Genomic DNA, 22,935 nt, shown 5'->3' with positions numbered 1-22,935 from the left:
ACCCTCGCGTTTGCACTAGGAATTTATTCCACCCTGTAACTCGTATTATAAACTTTGACTTTTTTTTTTTTTTGGACCATTGGGTTTATGGTTGGTGGTCTGGGGTTAACTACTATAGCAGAATTCAGGGGTCTCGGACTGGGACAGTTGTGGGCGTCATAACTCATTGTAGGCTGGGTGGCGGTTGGAAGTCTGCTTTTGGCCTGTCTGCAATAAACGTGCACCGGAGGCGCCTGGTACAATCTTGCGGCCTTGCAGGGCAATGCAAGCCAAGGTGTTTTAGCTGCCTACTTGACTTTTGAATCTAGATGAATCCCTGGCCCACTCAGTCACTGCAACTTAGTGTGTCTTAGCGGTCTACCTGATTTCTAAACTTAGGTGAACCCTGGCCTCACTTAGTCAACAATCCAGTGCGACATTAGATACTTTATGACTCTCATACTCATCTGAAGCCCCGCCACACCTAATTTATGCAATCCAAGGTGACTCACGCCCCTACGACTCTGAAGTGTACTGCCCAGCCCTAGGAACCTAACAACTCCGGAACCAACTGATACTAGACACATGCCCACTGTTCGCACCTCCTCCCACTAAAATGTACCTACCGAGTATATGCTCAGTACTGCTGAGAGTCATCATCCACCTTATCCACGCAACTAGTCATCTCAGCCCCCTCCCCCCCCCCGGGCCTGACCAGCATAGTTACCACCACACCACTCACCATGCACCTCTACACCGTGCAACCTCTCAGCTAGAAACTCCAAACTACGCGCCAGAGTCCCCAAAATATATGAGCCCAGAGCTAGGAATATTACCCATACCAAACCATCTAACTGGCACCAGCCATACATCCTGGCTATCCCCTCCAACAAAGGCACGAACCTACCTAAGCCCACCCAAACCAATATAACGTCCAAACAAAAGTCCCGATCATCAACCTCTACAACTACTACGAATAAACATGCCAATACACCCATAAGACGGGCTTTAATCAATGCGAGATCTGTAGTAGCCCACATGACAGACATAGCAGACCCCATCCTAATGGAAGAATTAGACTTCTTAGCCATCTCCGAGACCTGGCTTCATGCAGCAGCTGGCCCAGCCCTTGCGCTAGCCATCCCTGAGAATTTCTCCATCCCCGAGCAGACAGAACCGATTCTAGAGGCGGTGGCCTCGCTATAATCGCCAAAACCCACCTCAACCTGAAACCCGACACCACCGATCACTACTCATCTTGTGAATTGCTCACAGCCAAACTCCCCACCACCAACTCCCAAACCATCACCATCCACCTACTATACAGACCCGCAGGACCCCTAGGCTCCTTTGAGGGAGACCTTAACTCATCCTCTCTAACAACTTAAATACCTCTCAATGCCTCCTCTTAGGAGACTTTAACCGTGGCTACAATGACCCTAAAGACACCCAAGTGTCAGCCATTAATTACTCACCATCAGAATTAGGCTTCACCCAAAGAGTGTCCACCCCTACTCATAACAAAGGGAGAACTCTCGACTGGATAGCAGACCACAACTGCGCGGTCTCCATCACTGCCATCACCCCGCAGCCTTGGTCTGACCACCACCTCCTCTCCTTCACACTCGAAGCAGCCAGCCCCATCGCTAACATCTCCCTAGCTTCAGCCATCCCGACCAGAAGCAAGAAAAATATAACTGGAAAAACTCATCCCTCATTCTACCTACACTGAACCAACTCCCAGCCAATTCCAACCCCCACCATCTGCTTGAAAGTTACGTTCCCTTCCTACTAAAAATCCTCGACAAGACGGCATACCTACAAATCCAAAGATTCCTTGACAAAACCACCTCCTAGGAGCCCGGCAATCAGGATTTAGACAGGGGGTGGGGGTGGGGGTGGGGGGGGGGTTTAATTTCTTTCCCAACATTAGCCAATGTTATGTGTAGTGCAGTACCTGCGGTTGCAGTTTTTTTTATTTTTACTGCTATAATAATGTCTGGGGTGAAAAATAACTGCCCATGGCCATCCAGGTCTCCCTGGATGCAGTAACCAGGACAGACCCTGCATAGATTCAAAGTGAGGAAGGGGCCAGCGTCCTCAGGCCATGTTGCCCGATAAATGAGACCACTTAGAAAAAGGGGCTGGCCCTTTCCTTGCTTTGAAGCCATCCAGGGTCAGTCCCGCTCTGAAGCCAAGCAGGGACAGTCCTGGTTACCGCATGGTTGGGCAACCGAATTATTACCGAATGGGCATGCAAATTATTTATTTTTTTTAGTAATTGTGCCACTGCCAGTCCTCGAAGGTTTTGCAAAATCAACATTTTTGGCCTTTTGCTGAATTGCATTGTGGTATTTGTAGTCTATCAGCCAAGAATCAAAATTGATATTTTTACAACAACAGTGGGCATCCCGGCCGTAACTGGGACAAACCTTGCTTCGCTTCAAAGTGAGGAAGGGGTCAGCGCCTTAAGTCCATGTTGCCTAATAAATGAGCCACCTTACAAGACCACTTAAATGAGCCACCTTACAAGACCACTTAAAGAGACATGACCAAGGAGGCTGGATCCTTCCTCGCTTTGAAACTAAGCAGGGTTGGTCCAGGTTACTGCATGGATGGGTGGCGGTCCACAGTCCTGAATGCCATGTTTTTTTTTTAGTTTTAAATAGCTCATAAACACAGCATCCACTTTTAAATTTTCTTTTTATACAGTGCTACTGTCAGTCTTTGAAAGTATTCCAGTCAGACCATTGTTTTGCCTTTTGCTGAAGTGCATTTCGGTATTTGTAGTCTGCCAGGCGAAGGGGGGGGGGGGGGTACAATGGCACAATTGTACACATTGCCTTATATAGTTCAATAAGGATTTATATATTTGAGTGACACTATCGAATGTGTACTTTTCAAGCAACACACATAACCGTCCACACTAAAACACCAGACGTACCTAAACACCTCTGCCACTAGCATACAGCGACTACCAACAAAAAGAAATTCGGTATAGCCGGCTACAAATCGAATCTCTCAATAGCTCTCCATCGCAACCTACAACAGCGCCCTCCCATGTGCCTGGACCATTGGGCTGCTTAGTCAAGCCTAGCCAGCTACCCAAGTCCTAGACTGGCAAAAATGCACATACACAATTCCTAAAACTAAACTTCTAGAACTTTCCTTGACACATTGCCTACGGTCACCGAGGGCGTTCCAGCCAGGGGTAGTGGTGGGGGAACGGGGGGGGAGGGATGGGGGAAGGGCACAACGCATCAAGGTCATACAAATGGGGAAGAGCACTATATAAATAACCAAATAAAATACAATTGTGCATTCCCTTTATATACCAGTGATGACGTCATCAAGATTTCAATATTGGGCAGTGCCCTGCAAGAATTCTCGTGACCAGGATTGTACAGTTACCATTCTCTCACCACCCAAGTCCAGCCTCTATCTAACGAGAAGGATTGGTTTAAGAGTCTATAACAGAAATATGGCAACTCCCATTCAAAATCCCCTTTTCTTTCATGTCAACGTTTTGGCGAACAGTAGCTATATGGAAAAACTTCATATTTACTAGTAACTGCCATAATATGTGTATATATCAATGATAGACATATGTCTTACCAATAACATCTTTTTATTCAACAATGAATTTTTCAAACAGCTACAAGGAACCGCCATGGGCACTACTTTTGCGCCGTCCTATGCCAATCTGACTATGGGCGCCTGGGAAGAACGAGAGGTGTGGACGGAGAAGAACCAAAAATACACAGACAACATTGTCCTCTGGTTGAGATATATTGACGATCTCTTCATAATATGGAAAGGGACCGAACAAGGATGGATGGAGTTTGTTAAATATCTAAACATCAATGAAAACAATCTCCGGTTCACAGAAACACACAGTCGTACTTTGATTACATTTCTCGACGTGAATGTGAGAATAGTAGACAACAAACTCACCAGGGAACTATATAGAAAAATCACAGGGACCAATTCACCACTCCATGCACAAAGTGGACATCCAAAAAATCTGATATGGAGTGTTCCCTATGGAGAATTCATCCGGCTACGAAGAAACAACAGTACCCTAAAATCCTATGATATGGAGAGCAGAATCACCACGCAAGGCTTTTCCAAACAACAATATCCGAGGAGAGTTGTGGAGAGGGCATACCTTAAAGCAAGAGCTAAGGACCGCTCGAAGCTCATAGCAGGAACCGAATATAATGAAAACAAAACTATAGAGAAAGACAGTACGCAACTAATTCTAACTTTTGATACTCAAGCACCCAAGATTAGACGGATTCTCAACAATCATTGGAGAATCCTCATGGCGGATCAGGATCTTAACAAAAATCTCCAGAATTATCCACGGATAACTTTCAGAAAAAACAAATCGATGAGACATCTTGGTTCAAAGCTACATGACCCAGGAAGAAAACAGCAGAGAGAGGAGGTGGCTAGTAGACCACAAGAAAGAGGGCTTTTTTAAATGTACCCGTTGCAACGTTTGCAAGTATGCCATAACACAAGGCTCTTTCAAACATCCGATCACTGGGCATTCGGTTCCTATATTAGGAAAAATTACCTGTGAGACGGAATACGTCGTTTATGTGCTGACCTGCGCGTGCAACAAGTGGTATATAGGAAGCACTAAATGTAAACTCAAAACACGTATCCAACAACATGTAAGAGCAATCACGAACAACGATGCAAACTACCCAATGGCCAAACATTTCGCAGAATATCATGAAAAGGACACGAGTAGTTTTGGCATTCATAAAATCGAGACGGGACCAAGAGGAGGAGACAAAGAAAAAACTCGACAGAAAGAGACTCGTATATTGGATTTTGAAAGCAAATTTCCGCAAGGACACAACATAGATGAGGAACTTTACACATTTTTGGGACAATAATAATAATTATTAATTGTTGGAAATTGGTCTTCAGTTTCTCTCCTTTCTGTCCCCCATATGGTTCAATGTCCTGTGGTTTTCTGGGTTTTTTCCAACTTACAATCTTCCAGCAAACATTGAGAATTGAGATACACAACAAACTGCTGGAATTATACAGTCCGATGAAACTGAGACGCTTAAATGTTTGCATTTTAACATGATTTTAACTTGTTTGTCACCACATATACATATATAGGTTTTTAATGGTATAGTTGATTGTCTGTGCACCACTATGTTTACACTGATCATGATTTTATACACTTTTTTACATACACTTATGCACATTAGAGTTTGTTTTAACAGAATATGCAGTGTTTGAGGAATTTCTTGCCGTGTTAGAGGGATGATGAGTGGATAAGATAACATCCTGTCCTAATGTACATAGTCCCCTCTTGCCGCACTCCCATCCACTATGTATTGGACAACAATGAATTCAATTTGAGCATTACTTAGCTGCACTATGCATCAGATTAATGAGTGGTGCATGCCATCTTGAGTAATACATTTGATCAAAAATGTGTAGTTTCGATTGGTAGATCTACACGCCGTGCACTATACAGCAATGTGGAGATTCTACCATTTAATGATTATGCACTAGGCATTTTATAATGTTGAATTCTCTCAACTGATGATCATGGGGTCAATCAATATTGTTGACCACTTTCTCCGTTTCACCAATAGTAGTGCATGAGATGGGCGACCAACAGTTATAAGATGTTGAAGCTCACACTTGGCATAGAGGGTCTCCTATGATCGGCACCCACCGTTACGGGCAAGTTATGAGAAGTCCACTGTGAGGAACTCACATATGTCTAGTTGGTCTAAATTCTTTATAGAAAATATCCCCATATGTATTATCTATGGGGGTTAGAATATTAATTCCAATCTAACTGTGTTTTAGTCAATACAGTTTTTATATGTCAAATATGTCAGCCTCTGACTTGCTCTGAATGGGTGTACTTTTCATCAGAGTCCCTCTTCCATTTCGGCGGTAATGAGCGCCGTCTCACTCTGCATCACTGTTTTTAAACTCTCTGGTTCTAAGGGAACGAATTGTTGTGACCAAGCGGCAGGAAAAGCCGCGAAACGCGTTAACGTTCCCAACGCGCACATCTTTTTTTGCACTTTGGGGGAGCCTTAGGTTAATGGCTTTTTAATATGTTTGTGCCGTTCTGCAAGGCACCAATAAAGATGACTTTTTAATTGTGAAATTGGATGTCCGGATTAACTTTTTGGGCTAAATGAAGAGTGCTGCTCAGTTTTACCTGATTCCATCAGTGTGAAAAGAAAAAAAAAGAAAAAAAAAATAAAAAAAGAAGATATATGGGATACATTACTCACCGTAATCGTATTTCTGATGCTTGTATCTGCTTAGATTCACATGCTGTGCATAGGCCGACATCTAGTGGAAGCTGCGGAGTATTACAGTTTGTTTTTCGAAAGTCGAAAAAGGGCGTCGACACAGGGCATGCCAGTAATACTATCCCTAGTGTGACGTCCACTGTACCCATGATCCCTCACGCGTCTAGGATCCCCAGATTGTGTTTTTCCTGACATGAGGTAGCATGAGGAGTAGCGTGAGTACAGATAGACCAAGCAGATAGACAGAAAGGTAAGACTACAAGCAACCATGCGCCTTCTCTCGGAGGGGAGGAAGGGTGGGTCGCATGTGAATCTAAGCAGATACAAGCATCAGAAATACGATTACGGTGAGTAATGTATCCCTTCTGAGGCTTGTGGAATCTGCTTAGATCACATGCTGTGCATAGATTAGCGAGCAGTACCAGAAGAAGGAGGTGGGATGTGAGAAGGGTCATGAGCAAACAGGTGTCTTAGAACCGCTTGTCCCACTTGTGTATCTGTCTTGGAATGAGTGTCAATGCAGTAATGCTGAGTAAAAGTGTGAATAGAGCTCCAAGTAGCTGCTTTGCAAATGGTGTCGAGGGGAACATTTGCAATGAAAGCCAGAGTGGCCCCAATGCCTCTAGTAGAGTGGGCCCTTGGTGTAAATGGCAGAGTCTTTTCAGAAAGAGAGTAACACAGCTGTATACAGTTGATAATCCACTTAGAGATAGCGCCCTTAGAGACGCGATCCCCCTCTCTGCCTGTAGCTACGGAGACAAACAGTTGATCTGTTTTCCTTAGCGGTCTGGTTTTATTTACATAGTATAAGACCGCCCTACGCACATCTAGGGTGTGTAGTTTCACCTCAGCTGAGCTTTGTGGGTTTTGGAAGAAAGCCGGAAGCTCGATGGACTGGTTTACATGGAACTTGGATATGAATTTAGGTGAAAACCTAGGGTGTGTGCGTAAAACCAGTTTGTCCTTGTGGATAGTAAAGAAAGGATCTTGCACTGACAGAGCCTGAATTTCACTGACCCTTCTTATGGAGGTAATGGCTACTAAGAAGGCCGTTTTATAAGTCAGGTGTTTGAGACTACTTTTATGCATGGGTTCGAAGGGGGGCCCCATGAGCTTAGCTAGCACCACGTTGAGGTCCCATCCTGGCGGGGGGTTCGAAATAGGAGGGTGAAGTCTCTTTACTCCTTCCATGAAGGCTTTAACCACTGGTACTTTCCACCACGAGACCCTGTTATGGGATGTGGTGTAAGCCGAGAGGGCTGCCAGGTGTACTTTTAGAGAGTTAAAGACCAACCCTGCATCCAGCAGGTGGAGCATGTATGTTACAACGTTGGAAGGAGTGCAATCAACCGGGTTGATTTGTTTATTCTGGCACCAGATAACGAATCTTTTCCACTTGTCAAAGTAACAGTGTCTTGTATTTGGTTTCCTGGACTCTTTTAGAATGTCCATACACCTCTGTGGTAATTTGAGATGTCCAAACTCTATGACTTCAGGAGCCATGCTGCTAGGTTCATAGAGTTGGGTTCCTGATGCAGTGTTTGACCTTGTTGCTGGGACAGAAGGTTGTACCAGGCTGGGAGTCTGATGGGGTCGCACACCGCCATCCTGCGTAGGTGTGGAAACCATGGTTGTCTCGCCCACATGGGAGCAACTAGGATGAGCGTCATTGATTCCTTGTTCATCTTGCACACCACCTTCCTGATGAGAGGAGTTGGTGGAAAAGCGTACGCAAACCTCCCTGACCAGTTCATCCACAGGGCATTCCCCTGGGAGTCCGTTTGGGGGAACCTGGATGCAAATCCTGGGCATTGTTTGTTTTCGCTTGTGGCGAATAGGTCTATAGTGGGGAAACCCCACTGAGAGAAGAGATCTTCTACTACGTCTCTGTGAAGGACCCATTCGTGTTCTTCTGGGAGGGGGTCTCTGCTTAGAGCATCCGCTAGGGAATTGAGCTCCCCTGGAACATGTTGCGATGACAGGAAGATGTTCCGACGGAGTGCCCATATCCATATTTTCTGGGCAAGCTTGGACAGATTTGGCGAACGAGTCCCTCCTTGCTTGTTCAGATAGAACATGGCTGTCGTGCTGTCCGTCCTGATTTGCACCGACAAGTTCAGTAGATGGGGCTCGAACGCCTGCAGCGCTCGGAATACTGCCAGAAGCTCTAGCAGATTGATGTGGTTCTTGGCTACTGAGTGAGACCAGAGACCCTGCACTGTGTGGTGGAGATGGTGAGCTCCCCAACCAGTCAGGCATGCGTCTGTAGTAACCACTGCCTGTACTTCGGGATCGTAAAAGGGTTTCCCCTTTGCGAGATTCTCTCTTGTCCACCAGTGTAGGCTTTGTACGAGTGTTGGCGAAACAACCACTAGATCGTCCCACTGACCACTTGCCTGAGACCACTGTTTCGCCAACCATTCCTGCATGGGACGCAGACGCGCGTGGGGGACCAGGTAAATGCATGACGCCATCATGCCCAGTAACCGCATAGCTTTGCGTACTGTTATCTGTTGACCTGACTGATAATGCGGAATTTGCAGAAGTATATTCCGAATTCTTTCTTCCGAAGGGAAGGTCAATTCTCTCTGAGTATCTAGGATCGCTCCTAGAAACTGTTTTGAGGTGCTTGGCACCAGACTTGACTTCTTCTCGTTGATAGAGAAGCCTAATTCGTGGAGGAGGTCGATAGTCCTCTGAATGTTTGATCTGCAGATTCCTGGGGTTTCCCCCGTTATGAGCCAGTCGTCTAGATAAGGGTACACTGGGATTGCCTCCCTGCGTAGGTGTGCAGCTGCCACCGCCAGTACCTTGGTGAATACCCTTGGTGCTGAAGCTATCCCGAAGGGCAGTACCTTGAATTGGTAGTGGCGACTGTCCACCTTGAAGCGCAAGTATTTTCTGTGCGCCGGGAGCATGGAAATATGAAAATAGGCATCTTTCATATCCAAGGTTGCCATGTAATCCCCTTTTTTAGGAGTGGGATTACCTCTTGTAGCGTGGTCATACGGAATTTTTGGGGCTTGACATACTTGTTGGCAGGCCGTAAGTCCAATACTGGGCGCATTGTTAAATCTTTTTTTGGCACAAGGAAGTAAGTTGAATAGATACCCTTGTTTACCTGGTGTCCTGGGACGAGTTCTATCGCGTCCTTTAGGAGCAGATTGTAGACTTCCTCGAGGAGGATCTTTTGATGTTCCAAAGAGTGGACTTTTTGTCTTGGAGGGTGGTTTCGGGGACGTTGCAGTAATTCTATACAGTACCCCTTGGATACTGTCGACAGCACCCACCTGTCGGATGTTATCCCTTCCCATGCCTGGGTGAAGCTGGATATTCGTCCCCCTACTGGGGTTGCATGGGAAGGGACCCTGAAATGAGCGTCACTGCTTCGGTGGAGGCGTGCCGCCTCCTTTACTGGGGCTGCCTCTGCCTCTACCACGTCCTCTTCTACTAGCCCTACCATACCCCTGGGTAGACTGTTAGTTGGTGTTCCACTGTGTACCCTGGGTGTGGGAATAGCTATTACCTCTATTGGAATTTTGGCCGCGGGGGCGACGAAAATTGCCGTTCCCTCTTTGGTTAGGTGGTTTTGTAGTTAACTGGCCAAGGGATTTGAGGGTGTCGAATTCCTCCTTAGCGTTTTTTAGTGCGTCCTCGACTGCCTTTCCAAACAGGAGATCACTTTCCACTGTTTTGTCTAAGAGTGCAGCTTGTGTTTCCGCTCTGAATCCCGACTGCCTCAACCAAGCATGTCTTTTGATGACAGTCCCCTCTGCTATAATTCTACCCGCATTGTCTGCGGCGTCTAAAGTTGCTTTTAAAATGCAGCCTGAGACGTTTCTTCCCTCTGCACAAATGCGAGCTAGCTGGCCTTTAAGGGGTTCGGGAGCGGAATCTATTAGTGCTGCCACTTCTTCCCACTGATGGCAGTTGTAGCTGGCCAACAGTGTGGTGGAATTCGCGATTCTGGTTTGGTAGGCTGCCGTGGAAGCTACTTTTCTACCAAAACCATAGAGTTTTTTACTTTCCTTGTCGGGGGGAGCCTCCGAGGAAGATAATGGGGTTCCAGCTCTCTTGCGGGTGTTAGTTACGACTAGAGAGTCTGGCTTAAGTTGGCCTCTAAAGCAGCCCAGTCGGACCCTCTATATATTAAACAGCTTCTCTACTCTCGGGTTTACAGGTCTTGTCAAGTTTGGGTTGACAAGGGATGGTGCTATTCTGCGTTGAATAGATTTCAGGATGGGAATGGTCTGGGCTACTGTCTTTCTTTCCCCTATTAGTTCCTCCGCGAAGTCCCTCTCTTCTTGGACACCTTGTGTGTCTATGTGGAAGTGGTTAGCTGCCCGAGAGAGCAGTTCATTTAGGAGGGGCTGATTATCTATTGGGGAATCAGACACTGGGGCTTCCCTTTCGACTGGTGAGTCCATTCTGAAAATATCTGGGCTATTTTCTGGCTCATCCTCGTCTTCGTCCTCCCCGTAATAGTCTGACACTGCGAGATCTTCTGGTGTCTCAAAATCCTGGCCCTCTATAAGGGAAGAGTCTCCTTGGCCTGTAGGGAAAAGGCAAGAATAGGGTTGGACCTCGAAGGGTTCTGAAGCCTTTACTGGTGTTTCGACCCGGGGCCTTTTATTTGAAGGGATAGGGTCCCTTGAACCTGAGGGAGAAGATTCCGGAGGGTTTAAAGCTAGTAGTTGGTCAGGGTGTCTTTCGAAGAAATTTGCTAAGGAGGACATCCTTGACATTACTCTGTCAATGTCCTCGCATGACCAGAGTTTAGAGCTTGGGGTGACCCTGCTGGAACTCTCTAAGGACTGTCCCTGAGAAGACTTGGACGGGGAAGTCAGTTCTATTGTTGTGGGGGATTGCAAGGGTTGTTTCCTTTGTTGCTTACCCCCTTCCCCGTGGGTGGAAGTGTGTTTACCCTTTCCCCTATCTTTCGACGCCTGGCGTCGAGGATCGGATGTGGAATCCCTGTGTTTCGAACTAGGCTTCGAAACTGGGCCCTCCTCACTCCCAAGAGATGTACCCTTTCCCTGGGGTGTGGGCTGGGGATGGAAGTCATGTTCGTCTCCGGACGAGTGATCTTCCGTGATGTTAATGGGCGAGGCACTCTGTGCAAGTGTGGAGGCTTGCCTGACGTCGTGCGGCGACCTCGACCGGGACCGCCCAGAGGACGTCCTTTCGGACCGCTCCTTTTGTGCCTCTTTCCGAGGTTTCGACGACGTCGAATCTCGGGTGGGTTTTTTGTGTTTAGTGTGTGTATGTGTAACGCTCTTGTCGCCGGGGGACTTCCCCATAGTCGCCGGGACGGACGACCTTCCGAGGCCGGGGACGTGCGTTAGGCTGTCTTTCGACGCCTTGGTGCCCTCGCCGTCCGAAAGTCCGGCGTCGCTGCTGTCGCTGAAGGTACCCTCCGCCTCCATAGCTGCTAGCTTGGCGTGGTGGGCCCAACGCTTGGTGGAGCGGTCCTTAAGAGTTTTTGTCTTAAACCTGCTACAGGCCCTGCAACCCGCCTCGGGGTGGTCTCTGGGCAGGCAAAGGTTGCACGTAGCGTGCTTATCTACCCAAGGGTATTTTTTATTACACTTGGGGCAAAACTGAAAGGGCGTACCCTCCATACGCGCCTGTGGGCAGCGGGCAAGTGTGTGTAGGTAAGAAGGTGTTTCTAACCGAGTGTGGAAGTGTACCACCCCCCACTCTCCCTACTGTAGGGCCGAGGCCAGCGGCCCAGGCCCGAGCCGAGGCGGAGCCTCAAGGCCCAATCCGTCGGGTTTCGACGTTGATCTCCTCCCCGGTTCGGCGTCGAGATGCTGGTCGACGAGGGGTGAGAAAATGGGGCAAATTAGAATTAGTTTTAAGTGTAAATATGGCAAAGCCAGGGAACTCCGATGAAGTGCTTCCGACCAGAATGGCGGAAAAAAACAATCTGGGGATCCTAGACGCGTGAGGGATCATGGGTACAGTGGACGTCACACTAGGGATAGTATTACTGGCACGCCCTGTGTCGACGCCCTTTTTCGACTTTCGAAAAACAAACTGTAATACTCCGCAGCTTCCACTAGATGTCGGCCTATGCACAGCATGTGATCTAAGCAGATTCCACAAGCCTCAGATATATATATATATATATATATATATATATATATATATTGGGGAATTCAATAAAACGAGTGCTGGGTCTGCACCATATTGCACGGGCGTGTGGCCATTTTCTGCTGTTCATAGAAAAAGCATAGTAGTTATGAACGTGCAATTTGCTCTCCAAATACCAAATTTTACCCTCCGACATGACAATTTTTAAATTTGGGACATGCTCAGAGCAGCCAGAAAAACATTTTAGCTTGCCAAGTCGCAGGTGAATTAATTTTATTTCAACAAAATCGCCTGGAATTTAGATTAAACATAAGACAAATAAATGCAGTACGACTTGTGGTTGCCGAGAAAAATGCCTAAGTTGTGATAGTCTTGTGATAACTAAGACATTGGTCTTCAGGCATAGATCTAGGAGATCGAACATCCACACAAGTCAATGGGGAGAAGATGGAGCAAGTGGTGGCCTACGACTATCTGGGCCTCTGGTTTGCTGAGAATGGTTGTGGACAGAGCATGTGTTAAAAGTGAACCTGAAGCTGGAAAGAAAATGGAGGAGGCATCAGAAAGTTTATCACGTGGTGGGTGTGCAAGCAGCACTATACAGGGCAGAAATCTAAGGATAGGACCTCCTTGGGAGTTACAGAATATAGCTTTTTCTAAATCCCTGCTCATCCAGCCAAAGGGAACTTCTAATATAATCTTACATTTGGAATGGGACATCTTGTCTATCAAAGACATATCTCTAAAACCACTGCTATTCTGGATGTGTGTGTGTTGACTTCGAGCTTCATCAGACTACAGATCAACGTTGATAGATTTGCTGTCACTGGAATGTAGTCGATCCAACTCTGTGGCTCAAACACGTGAAATTCTGGTCACATTCTGGTCCCGCAAACTTGATCAGATTAACCTGTGAAACAACCACTGGCTAGGACCAAGGGATGTTCGAACCTGGGCAAGACAGCGAGTTTACAGGACTGCAGGAAGAACATGGTAGTGTCCTGCCTTAAACTCTCCTGCGGTCTCGGTATTTAGGCTGGAAGTAGGACTTTGAGTCAAGGGAGGGTTCAAACCCTATGCATGGTCACATTTTCTGAGCCGGAGAACAGGAACTCATAAAATTGCTGCTTATACTGTGAACTGGTCCACAAATAACAGCTGTGTGTTCGATGTGTGGGGCCTTAAATGAGTCAGTTTGCCATTTTTTGTTGCTGTGCCTTGTGTGTGACACACTAAGATCCAAATACCTACTACCCATGTTTAGACTAGACATACGCAGATGCACTACATTTCTGCTCCATAACCAGGGAGCCTCTTGTGGTTGAAAATGTGGCTAAGTATCTGTACAGAGCATGGCTCGGGAGAACAAGAGTTTAATAAAATAAGCTCTAGTGATGTTCATCTTCCTTTTTATCCCTTTTAATGTTTTATCAGTTACTTATTCTCTACATTTTTAAACAACGATGAGCAAAGTATAAATTACAATATGTGCTGTGATGGTTTTAACAGCCAAATAAAGCTTGTTTTCATTGATTGATGTTAAGTGAAGTGTTTGTGGTCTTAAAGCACATCAAGGTGAATGATTATATATTAGTAGTGAATAGTTTAGTGTTCTGTTACCTGTGGTGTTTGTCTATGGCCTAAATAAATAACTATATGTTTATGCATTCTGCCCAACTTGGATTATTAAGAGTGCTCCGCGTTTACTTACCTCAACCTTTCACAGCAGTCTCATGCCCTCATAACTCTTAAGCCTTGTTGTTTATTCCCACTATCGAGATAGAGTTGGCTAGACATGGTGGCCCTAGTTCCTTAGAATAGGGTGGCCTCTCAAACAGTATACAAGGCAGATTCTGAAAATCCAACAGCATTTGTTTGAAGCACTTCCACCAATGAAAACAAGTACAAATTTGCCATCAGTATTAGGCCTTGGCAATCACTTATCTTGGTTTGAGTGTTTTCACAACAGTGCCAGCCCAGATGGATATCTTAGAGCAAAGCAGTGTAGACTTGGACCCAATATGCTCCTTTGGGCAAGCTCCAGCAGAAGGGCTCAGGGAACAGCTCCCAACCTGAGAACTCAGAGGAGCCACTTGCCCGGTTTACCAGAAGTTTGAGCTCTTTTGGAAGACTACACTCAAAAAAGATTTGACCAATGTGTAGGCGTGATGCAAGAGCTCTAAGACAGGTGTATGCCATCCAGCGGATCTTACAATGGTAGGGCTGATGCACTTGACATCATGTGCCAGAGCAAAGAAATTGCCTCCTAAATGAAATGCAGCATTTAACCAAGGAAGAACAAGGCACAGACACGGGAGGTTGCAACAAAGGTGAAAAGGAAATTAGCGAGCGCAAACGTGAGATGATGCACGATACCCAGCTCATTTTCAGGCTACCCTCGGCCTCCTCTTCCCCTTCCCTCATCTCCGACTGTCTTTCTGCTATCCATGAATGGTGTGCCGCCAACGACCTCTGCCTTAATGCCAGTAAGACAGATTCTACTCATCGGCACACCCACTCCCTCCTTCCCTGCAGCTCTCTGGCCGGCCTCCCTTGGCCCTCTTCTTGTTCCTACCTGCAAGGCAAAAAACTTCGGGGTCATCTTCGACTCCACACTCTTTCTCTCCTAACATATCTGACGTCTATAAGAAGTCACACTACCAGCTACACCTCCTCAGAGGCATCTTTCCTCTCCTTCCCCCAGAAGCTCACTGTCTCTAGAGCCCTGGTTCTCTCGAAGCTGGACTACTGTAACACCCTCTATCTAAATCTGCCCGCCTCTACTCTCTGCAACTCATCCAGAACAGGACTGCGAGACTTGTCCTTGGCCTCAAGCCCAGTGACTATCTCTCCAGGTCTGAAATTACTACACTGGCTCCCAGTGGCTGCGAGGATTAAATTCAAAACCCTCTGCATTGTCCAAAAGGCCTTCTGGGGCCTTGGGCCAAAATACCTTCAACTCTCTCTTCCTAAAGATCTTTCTTCTCGAGCTCTTCGCTCATCCACCTCCAACTCCCTCAGGGTGAGCCGCTTCTCCAAGCAACGAGTTGGGGTTAGATCTCTCTCCGCAGCAGGGGCCTCCCTCTGGAACAGCCTTCCTGCCTCCCTGAAACTTGGAGAACCATCTCCGGTTCCTGAAGCACCTCAAAACCTTCCTATTTGCCTCCGCTTTCTCTCCCTCACTCCCCTGCTAATATCACTGAACCTGCACTGAATTCTCCAACTGGGCCAGTCAGCGACCTCGGTCCTTGGCCCAGCCACTCTTCCTTGCACTGCCTCCCTGCACTACGGGACCGTCTCTGTATCCTACAGCCCCTCCTCCCGGCACTCACCTTGCACTTGCCACCAGCTGGCCCTATTTATCGTGTATTCCATTAACCCTGTACTGCACTTTCCCTTCTCCCTTTCCCCTTGCACTTTCCCTTCCCCTCTCCTCCCGTCCCCTCCCCTCTACCCTTGCGCGATCTGAATGACACCTGGCCTAGTAGGATCGTTGTCTGTCTCCCCTCGTTTCTTCCCCCCCCGCCTTGTCGCACCTCGAAACACTTGTGTATAGGCGCGTTACAAATGCCATATCATAGAACTGTCCCAATCTTGCAAGAAAGGGCTAGCAGTTGAGACTGTGCATGTGCCAAGGTACAGTTTGGACTATGTATTTATGTGCAATATGCTCCAGTCCTGTCCCATATCAGGGCAACAGGCGTCAAGTATGGAGGAGGGGGGCAGCAGGATGTAGGAGTAAGAAATGGATGAACGAGCAATCCCACAAATGTTTAATTATGTAAAGACAAGCTACACAAATACATTCCTCAATTCTTAGTCAAAGAAATAGTCAAAAAGAAGGGGCATTTACGACATCTTCCATAAGGTCTTAAAAATCTGTCCCCATCATCTCGAATATCTCAGACCCCCATGGTGATCCAATTGTTTCCCCCTTCTTGGAATCCAAGCCAAAAGTCTAATTAACATACAGCTTTACAAATGAATAACATTTATACTAAAGACATAATAAGTCACCTAATCAAGCAGACAAGGCCATGGTCTGTCATGTCCACTATTAAGATCAATTCCAGAAAAATTCAAAAAAACACTTGCCTTTGTTGAAGCGTAGAGCTGAACATGAAACGTAGACAACTGGCCCACACCAGTGGACTGTGGATATGTATGACGCCACTCAACCAACTAGATTGAAGAAAACAAATGTAACTTGGTTAAATACACACTGCATGCTTTTATTTAACTAATTCACAATAAACATTTTGTCTGGTTCATCCAATACAAGAATTTACATGAAAATGTAGTGACCAACCTACTCCTAAAAGTCTTTCAACCATCATCTAAAATACCGAAGTATCTTGCCAGGCAAACATGCCATTCATAAAAGTAAAGCAAGGGCTCACTGTGATGCTGGAAAAGCATTGGAGGGACAGGGCCTCTATATCCTTGTCCTTTATTGCTTTATCATGCATGTTGTGTCTTGTTTTCCGCGCAGAGGTTCAAGTTAATTAAGCAGACAGTAGTATAGCGCATATCATAGCAACAACAATAGGTCAACAAATGTGGCCTACACTGCGGGAAGGAAAGGCTCAGCGAAACACATATAGTAGACAATCTAGGGCCCGCATTGCTAAATAGAACAGCTAGGTAGGTACAAAGGACGGCGCTGGTGAACGACCAAGAAGTTAATGTCCTACGGTGCGGGCTGGTGAATCAAATGCAGTTTCCATGTTAGCATTAAGAAATTAAGAACTGTTCAGGGCTGATTAACAGGATGAGAGTAGGGAACGACATCCAAGCAAGGGAGGCTGGTAGCATACAGGCAGCGTTCCTGGCCCTGGCCTCTGTTAGCTCTGGACAGGCTCAGGACAGGCAATTATCTTTGCTGTGTGGATCCTTAGTGGGTGGGCCGGCCTTCGCATGCCGGCAAGTGATTGGTTCGGGTAAAGGGTGGTTAACCAATCGTTGCGAGTTCGCAGGTCTTGTGGGCAATCGGGGGCAGTCTGCAGCAATGAGGAAGCAGTCTGCCATTTTAAGCTGGGAACAGTCTTTCAATGGTGTCTCAGCAGACTTCTGAGTAAAACAGCGTTTACGGGATAGATTGATGCCTAAAAAGGAAATTTCGGTAGGTCGAAGGTGCAAATGGCGAATTGTGAAAGGATTCCCGAAAATGTTGGGCAGTAGGGATGTTGCTCTTAGCATGGGGTGGCAAATCAGGCAAGAGCCCTACCTTTTCCCAGATGAGGCTCCAGTCTCAACTTTGTAGTGTGGGCACTGCTCCTGCAGTGGCGAGGGCTCCTGCTTCTCCAAGGTCGGACGCACACTAACTGGAATGGTCGCAACGGGACTTTGACCAAGCAGATTTCAGCTGCCTGTCCTGAAAGGGTCCAGGTTCCACAGGAACTGGTGCAGCAGAAGGCATAAAAGAAGACTTTCACTCCCCCCCCCCCCCATGTGAACCGGATTGCTGTATGGGAGGACTGGTCCGAGAGACCCCCCCCCTCCCCTGCATCCTCTCCCCCGGTGAAGTCCATGGCTCATCAGGGTTCCCCCCTGCCACCAGGGCCCAGGTGGTGGGTGGGCCACTGGCTGAAGACATTGACCAAACCTGCTGAATTTAGCTAGGCCCTGGAAACCATTTAGTGAAATAAAGATGGTTTGAGCCCTGTGTACCGCAGCGCGGCCCCCACCCTTGGAGAGTTTCAATTATCCCTGTGGCCGCAGCCCTCTGGCAGATCCGCTGAGAGCCCGTTCCCACGAACAGACGGTATCCAACACTAGCTCATGTCCAACACTGTAACAGTTCACCTTCCGCAGTGTATCGCTGTTTCCAGTATGACCCGGCCAGCAAGGTCGGGGTGGAAAAGAACTGTAAAATGGTCCCCTGGCAAAAGCAGAGCCCCCAAATGCTAACGAGCAACCCACCTGTGATGAAACTTTCCTCTTCACGACCTCTCAGATTAAAAACCTGTAACCTCCATACAAATGGCAGAATGTGTGCTTATATGACATTAGGGATGAAGCGCCCACATCCCTGTAGCTACGCGCAAATAGTAAAAGTGTCCCGGGGGTTTTTGTGTTATGTGCTTCATCACCAAGACTGCACCCCACGGTCCCGCACCATAACTGAACTAATGCTGCTAGAGTGCAAAGGAAGACAAATGCAACCATATTGAGAGCTCATGTAAGGGGTGCATGAAAAGGCACCATATGTAGGTCCAAGCTCACTATGTGTCACTGCCGTCAGCCTTGTTGACTGTTTTGTTCCTGCGTGCTCCACCAACCTTACTACTACCTCACTTACCGCACATGTATAAAAATGTAACAATGTTGTGGGTGTTAAATACTTAGCGTATAGATAACGTGTGTTAAATGGCCATGTGAAAGGCACTAATAATGCCCAAACATGAGCTTTGAAAAGACTCAATGAGTATTGTATATTATGTGAATGTTTATGTCTCTTCCACCTAAATCTGCAACACACGAGGAAAATAGCTTTGTGAGCACATGCAAGGCCATTCCCCCGTCCTCCCAGTGAAGCTTGCCAAACGAAAAAGCGGAGGCCTGTGCTGCTCTGCTCCACCTCACACAATTCGGCTGGAGACGCTTCAAACATTCACATTCCCCCGCAGCACCTAAGGCCACGGCCTGCCACCTGAATTATTTACAACCCAGCAGTAAACCCCAGCCTTAAAACACAGATCCAAAAGGCGCCCTTTCTTAGGCTCCACGACCCACCGGCTCACCTTAGGTTAATGGCCCCTGTAAAATTAGGACACCCAATATTAGGGCAACACCACAGGAACACATCCATAATGACTTCTAACGAGACATGATAGCAGACCGCCTGTCCCATGCCCTGAGACCCAACCTCGCGACCTATGATACCCGGTCAACAGGACGATGGTAACCATGTATTGATGTATCGCCAACAGACCCCACTCTAGGTGCATTCCTCCTGTGTTGCATTAACCTGTAGAATAACCTATTGGAAGATTTACCAGGGAAGATAATATTGCAATGTTGAATGACTGCAGTGTGCGTGGCCCTAGGGCAGAAAGCCAGGAAAGACATTCATCACTGACACTGGCCACGGCTGGCACAACACCGTCCGGATGAGCCCAGCTGACCTGCCAGGCCCAGCCTAACCCACGAGGGTAACCAGCGACGTCCTCCAGCCACGGCAAACCACATTGCAGCAGCACCTATAGCTAGTCGTCGCCACCCAATCCCCACAAACTTGTGCCCCCTATAGCATGTAGGTTCTTATGACGCTTTTTGTAAATATATACGCCTGTCTTTGCTATTGTCAGACAGAGCGCTCTGAGTTTGCAGAGTTCTTTGCATGCCCTATTCTGATTGATAAACTCCCATTTAAGCTCACCCGCACTTTGTCCTGGCCTTATTCCCATCCTGGGAGAGTCCATTATGGTCTCTCATTGTGGGGAGGATCGTGCTATCTGGGGGACGCTCGCCTTCATTGCACAGCAAGAAGCCTGCTGGAGAGCGTGGCCGAGTGTCATGCCGTACAGCCAGGTGTCCAAGGAGCAAGAGAAGTTCCATGACTGTGTGGTGGTCGTATGCACCTTTACAGAGAAAGGGTGTTTGTCTTCCTCTGTAAAGCCAAGGTAGGGTGATATAATCTCCCTATGGCACAAATGGGGTGCTCAGCGAGCATCCCTGGGACTATGAGCAAAACAGTACCATACAATCAAAGTGAGTTAAAAGTGTAATGACAAGGGGATTTGAGTAAAGTCTTACCACCAAAAATAGGTCCAATCCAAAATAGGGACAAATTAAGATCCTAAGTAAGTGTCTGCACATTTTCGAAACAAGTATGTTATTTGGAGGTTATTCATGGTGTCTAAACATGTAAAGAAATATAATAAGTAGCCTTTTGGGAATAAATTGGATACAAATAAAAATAAATGCCTATAGGGTTTCGAGATCCCGAACTAGCAGAAACAGATATTCGTTGTACAATAATTGTATTGAAGATTCATGATGGAAAAAGTCATTCTTATCTGATTTCATTAGGCTTCCAAGGTGTGCTTATTTCAGAGGGCAATTGTCTCTAGACATACACTAATAATAATAATGGACTTTAGGTGGGTGAGGAGTAAGAAATTGGTGCTTTGAACATGTGTAGAACTAAGGGGCATAGTGCTATGCCTGCAATTTGAGATTTTCTACACTTGACATACTTTATTTTTTTTCTTTGTTTATTATTAATGTGTTTCTTTATTATTAATGCGTTTTAGTTTGCAAAGAACTTTTCACATGTTACAAATCATTTTTCACATATAAGTCAGCCAACACAATTAACATTGCAAAAGAAGCATATTGTATTAAAATGAGAAAAAGAACACATTTAACATGAGTGGAAACCCAACACACAAAAATAATCATTGCTTACATAAATTACATTCCAAAACACATTGCAAGTCTTTTTACAACCCTAAGAAACCACCATAAAAATCAGGGTTTGAAAAGGAAAATCTAATCCCTCACTTTTTCCCCCCCTTTGTTGGCACAACATTTCTTGCATAAGACTTTGCTATAACAAACGTCTTCATGATCTCCAAACCTGTAATATCATTGATCGCAGACCACATTCTAACAAGAGCATTAAAACTTTATTAGGTGTATTGCTGCCAGCAAACATTTGCAGGATTTGTCAGTTAAATTGCGTTGCCACATCCACCCTGGGTGAGTCTCTTTAAATTCCTGTAAGAGATGCGAAAAATGGGTCTGGCGCTGCATAGTCAGTTCAGGGCAAATTAACAGCAGATGGTAAGTAGTTTCAGCCACATTTGCCAATTTACAAAAATTGGCAGCATCTTTCACTTCGGGTAATTCCAGCACCCAAAATGTAATTTGTTGACAGCCGGTTCCGTCGAAGACACAGGGCCTGCCTACGTCAATACGTAGGCTGGAATTTCCTCAGATAATACGGGAGCGTATTATCGCATCTAGCAATAGACTCGAGAATAGGTGATATTTCCTTACTTTGGCAATTGTTTCAATCCAATCAGCCTCCCAGGCTCTCTAACTTTTAGAGGGTACATTAGGAGAAACTCTGAGGCGTCCATGTTCTCCAAGATTTCTAGGCACTATTGATGCCATTCTTGGAGACCGACAGGAGACCTACACTCTAAACCACATTTTAATATTCCCCACATTGATTCCCTCTTCAGCCAAATAGATCTTTCGCAGGAAGCCTAGGTTTTTCCATTTGCCCAAAGCCTCCAGCGATATCAAACCCAGTACGTACCTTAGAACTGATATTGGGATACATCCTGGCAAATTTAAGGTTCTTCTCCAAAATGCACCTTCAAGCTTAGCCCATTGCCCTCCAAGCGAAAAGAATGCCATCTCTGCACTGTAAGCCATCAGCTTCTTACAATAATACTCATGGACATGAATTACCCAAAAAAATGTTTTATTTAACTGAACTGCCCGAATTGCCAGTGCCATAACCTTTTGTTACTTTGCATTAAACCGTCGGACTTTAGCATAGTTAGGAAAAATGAAGAAGCCCAAATATAAAATATATTTAATTTATTTATTTTTTTTTTTAAATCCCACCTTTTCAAGAGGTTCAATGCCCACCGTCCACTTAAGGAGTCTTCCTGCCCATCCCGGGCCCTTTCGCAAAATGAGAATTTGCGACTTGGGGGCGTTGATCAATACATTCTTCTTCTTAGTATGTGCCTCTAGCGCGTATAACTGGCGCTGCTTTCCCACAGGAGTATGGTCCATTTGGACTAAATCATCCGCATTTAATAGATAATTGATCATTATGGTGTTTAATTTCGGTGGAAAGAATTCGTATTCAAGAAGGAGTCACCCAAGTCAGACAGAAAAAGAATAAACAACAACGGTACCAGTAGACAACCTTGTTTTAAACCTCTTGCAGAGTTAATTGGAGCAGATCATCTACCTTCTCTGTCCAAACGCACGGTCAAGGTGGTATCCGTATGTAGGGCAACAGGCTAAACAGTAGGTCAGGAGGACAACCCCATTTGTGCCCATAGCATATTTCTTGGTACTTATCAAAGGCCATGGAAAAATCTATAAAAAGGCAACAGAGGTTTATTTTTTGTAATCACTCCCTTTTTTAGTTTTTCTAGCACAAATCCATTTTGGTCCCTACACCCCGGGTGAACTATGTTTGAAAGTGGTCCAACCTTCCAGTCTTTCGCCCAGCTTTGCAAATCTCTTAGCAGGGCAGTCCAACAGGGATATCGGCCTATAGTTTACCTTAACGGGTGCCCTTTTTAAATATTGGCACAACAATTGCTGTTAACCAAGACTCTGACACAGTTTTCTCCCAAACGTAGGGTTCTAACCATAGTGTCAAGTACACCTGCGCAAATTACGGGGTTATTTTTGAGGATACACATTGCCAAGCCATCTGGCCACGGGACCTTCGAGTTTTTACTCCGAGATCATTTGGAGAAGATCATCGAGGTCCCAGCAATAGCCCTCATGCTATCGTTTTTCTCATGTCCTCAGTTCAATATCCCCCCTCTAACTTGTAGGTCTCACC

The 22,935-nt window shown here is 46.2% G+C and overlaps 1 protein-coding gene across 1 annotated transcript in view; it reads right to left on the bottom strand.

Annotated features, from left to right (window-relative positions):
* The window catches only part of STIL (STIL centriolar assembly protein), a 327,963-nt gene that overhangs the window by 213,072 nt on the left and 91,956 nt on the right, over positions 1 to 22,935 (bottom strand). The window contains exon 8 of the mRNA XM_069642242.1: positions 16,482 to 16,568. Coding sequence (XP_069498343.1) covers positions 16,482 to 16,568 — 87 coding nt within the window. The remainder of the gene's footprint in view (positions 1 to 16,481; positions 16,569 to 22,935) is intronic.

The sequence above is a fragment of the Ambystoma mexicanum genome, chromosome 1q, assembly GCF_040938575.1.
Source record: "Ambystoma mexicanum isolate Mex_15411 chromosome 1q, UKY_AmexF1_1, whole genome shotgun sequence".
Lineage (NCBI taxonomy): Eukaryota > Metazoa > Chordata > Amphibia > Caudata > Ambystomatidae > Ambystoma > Ambystoma mexicanum.
This window is presented reverse-complemented; position numbering and strand designations above follow the sequence as displayed.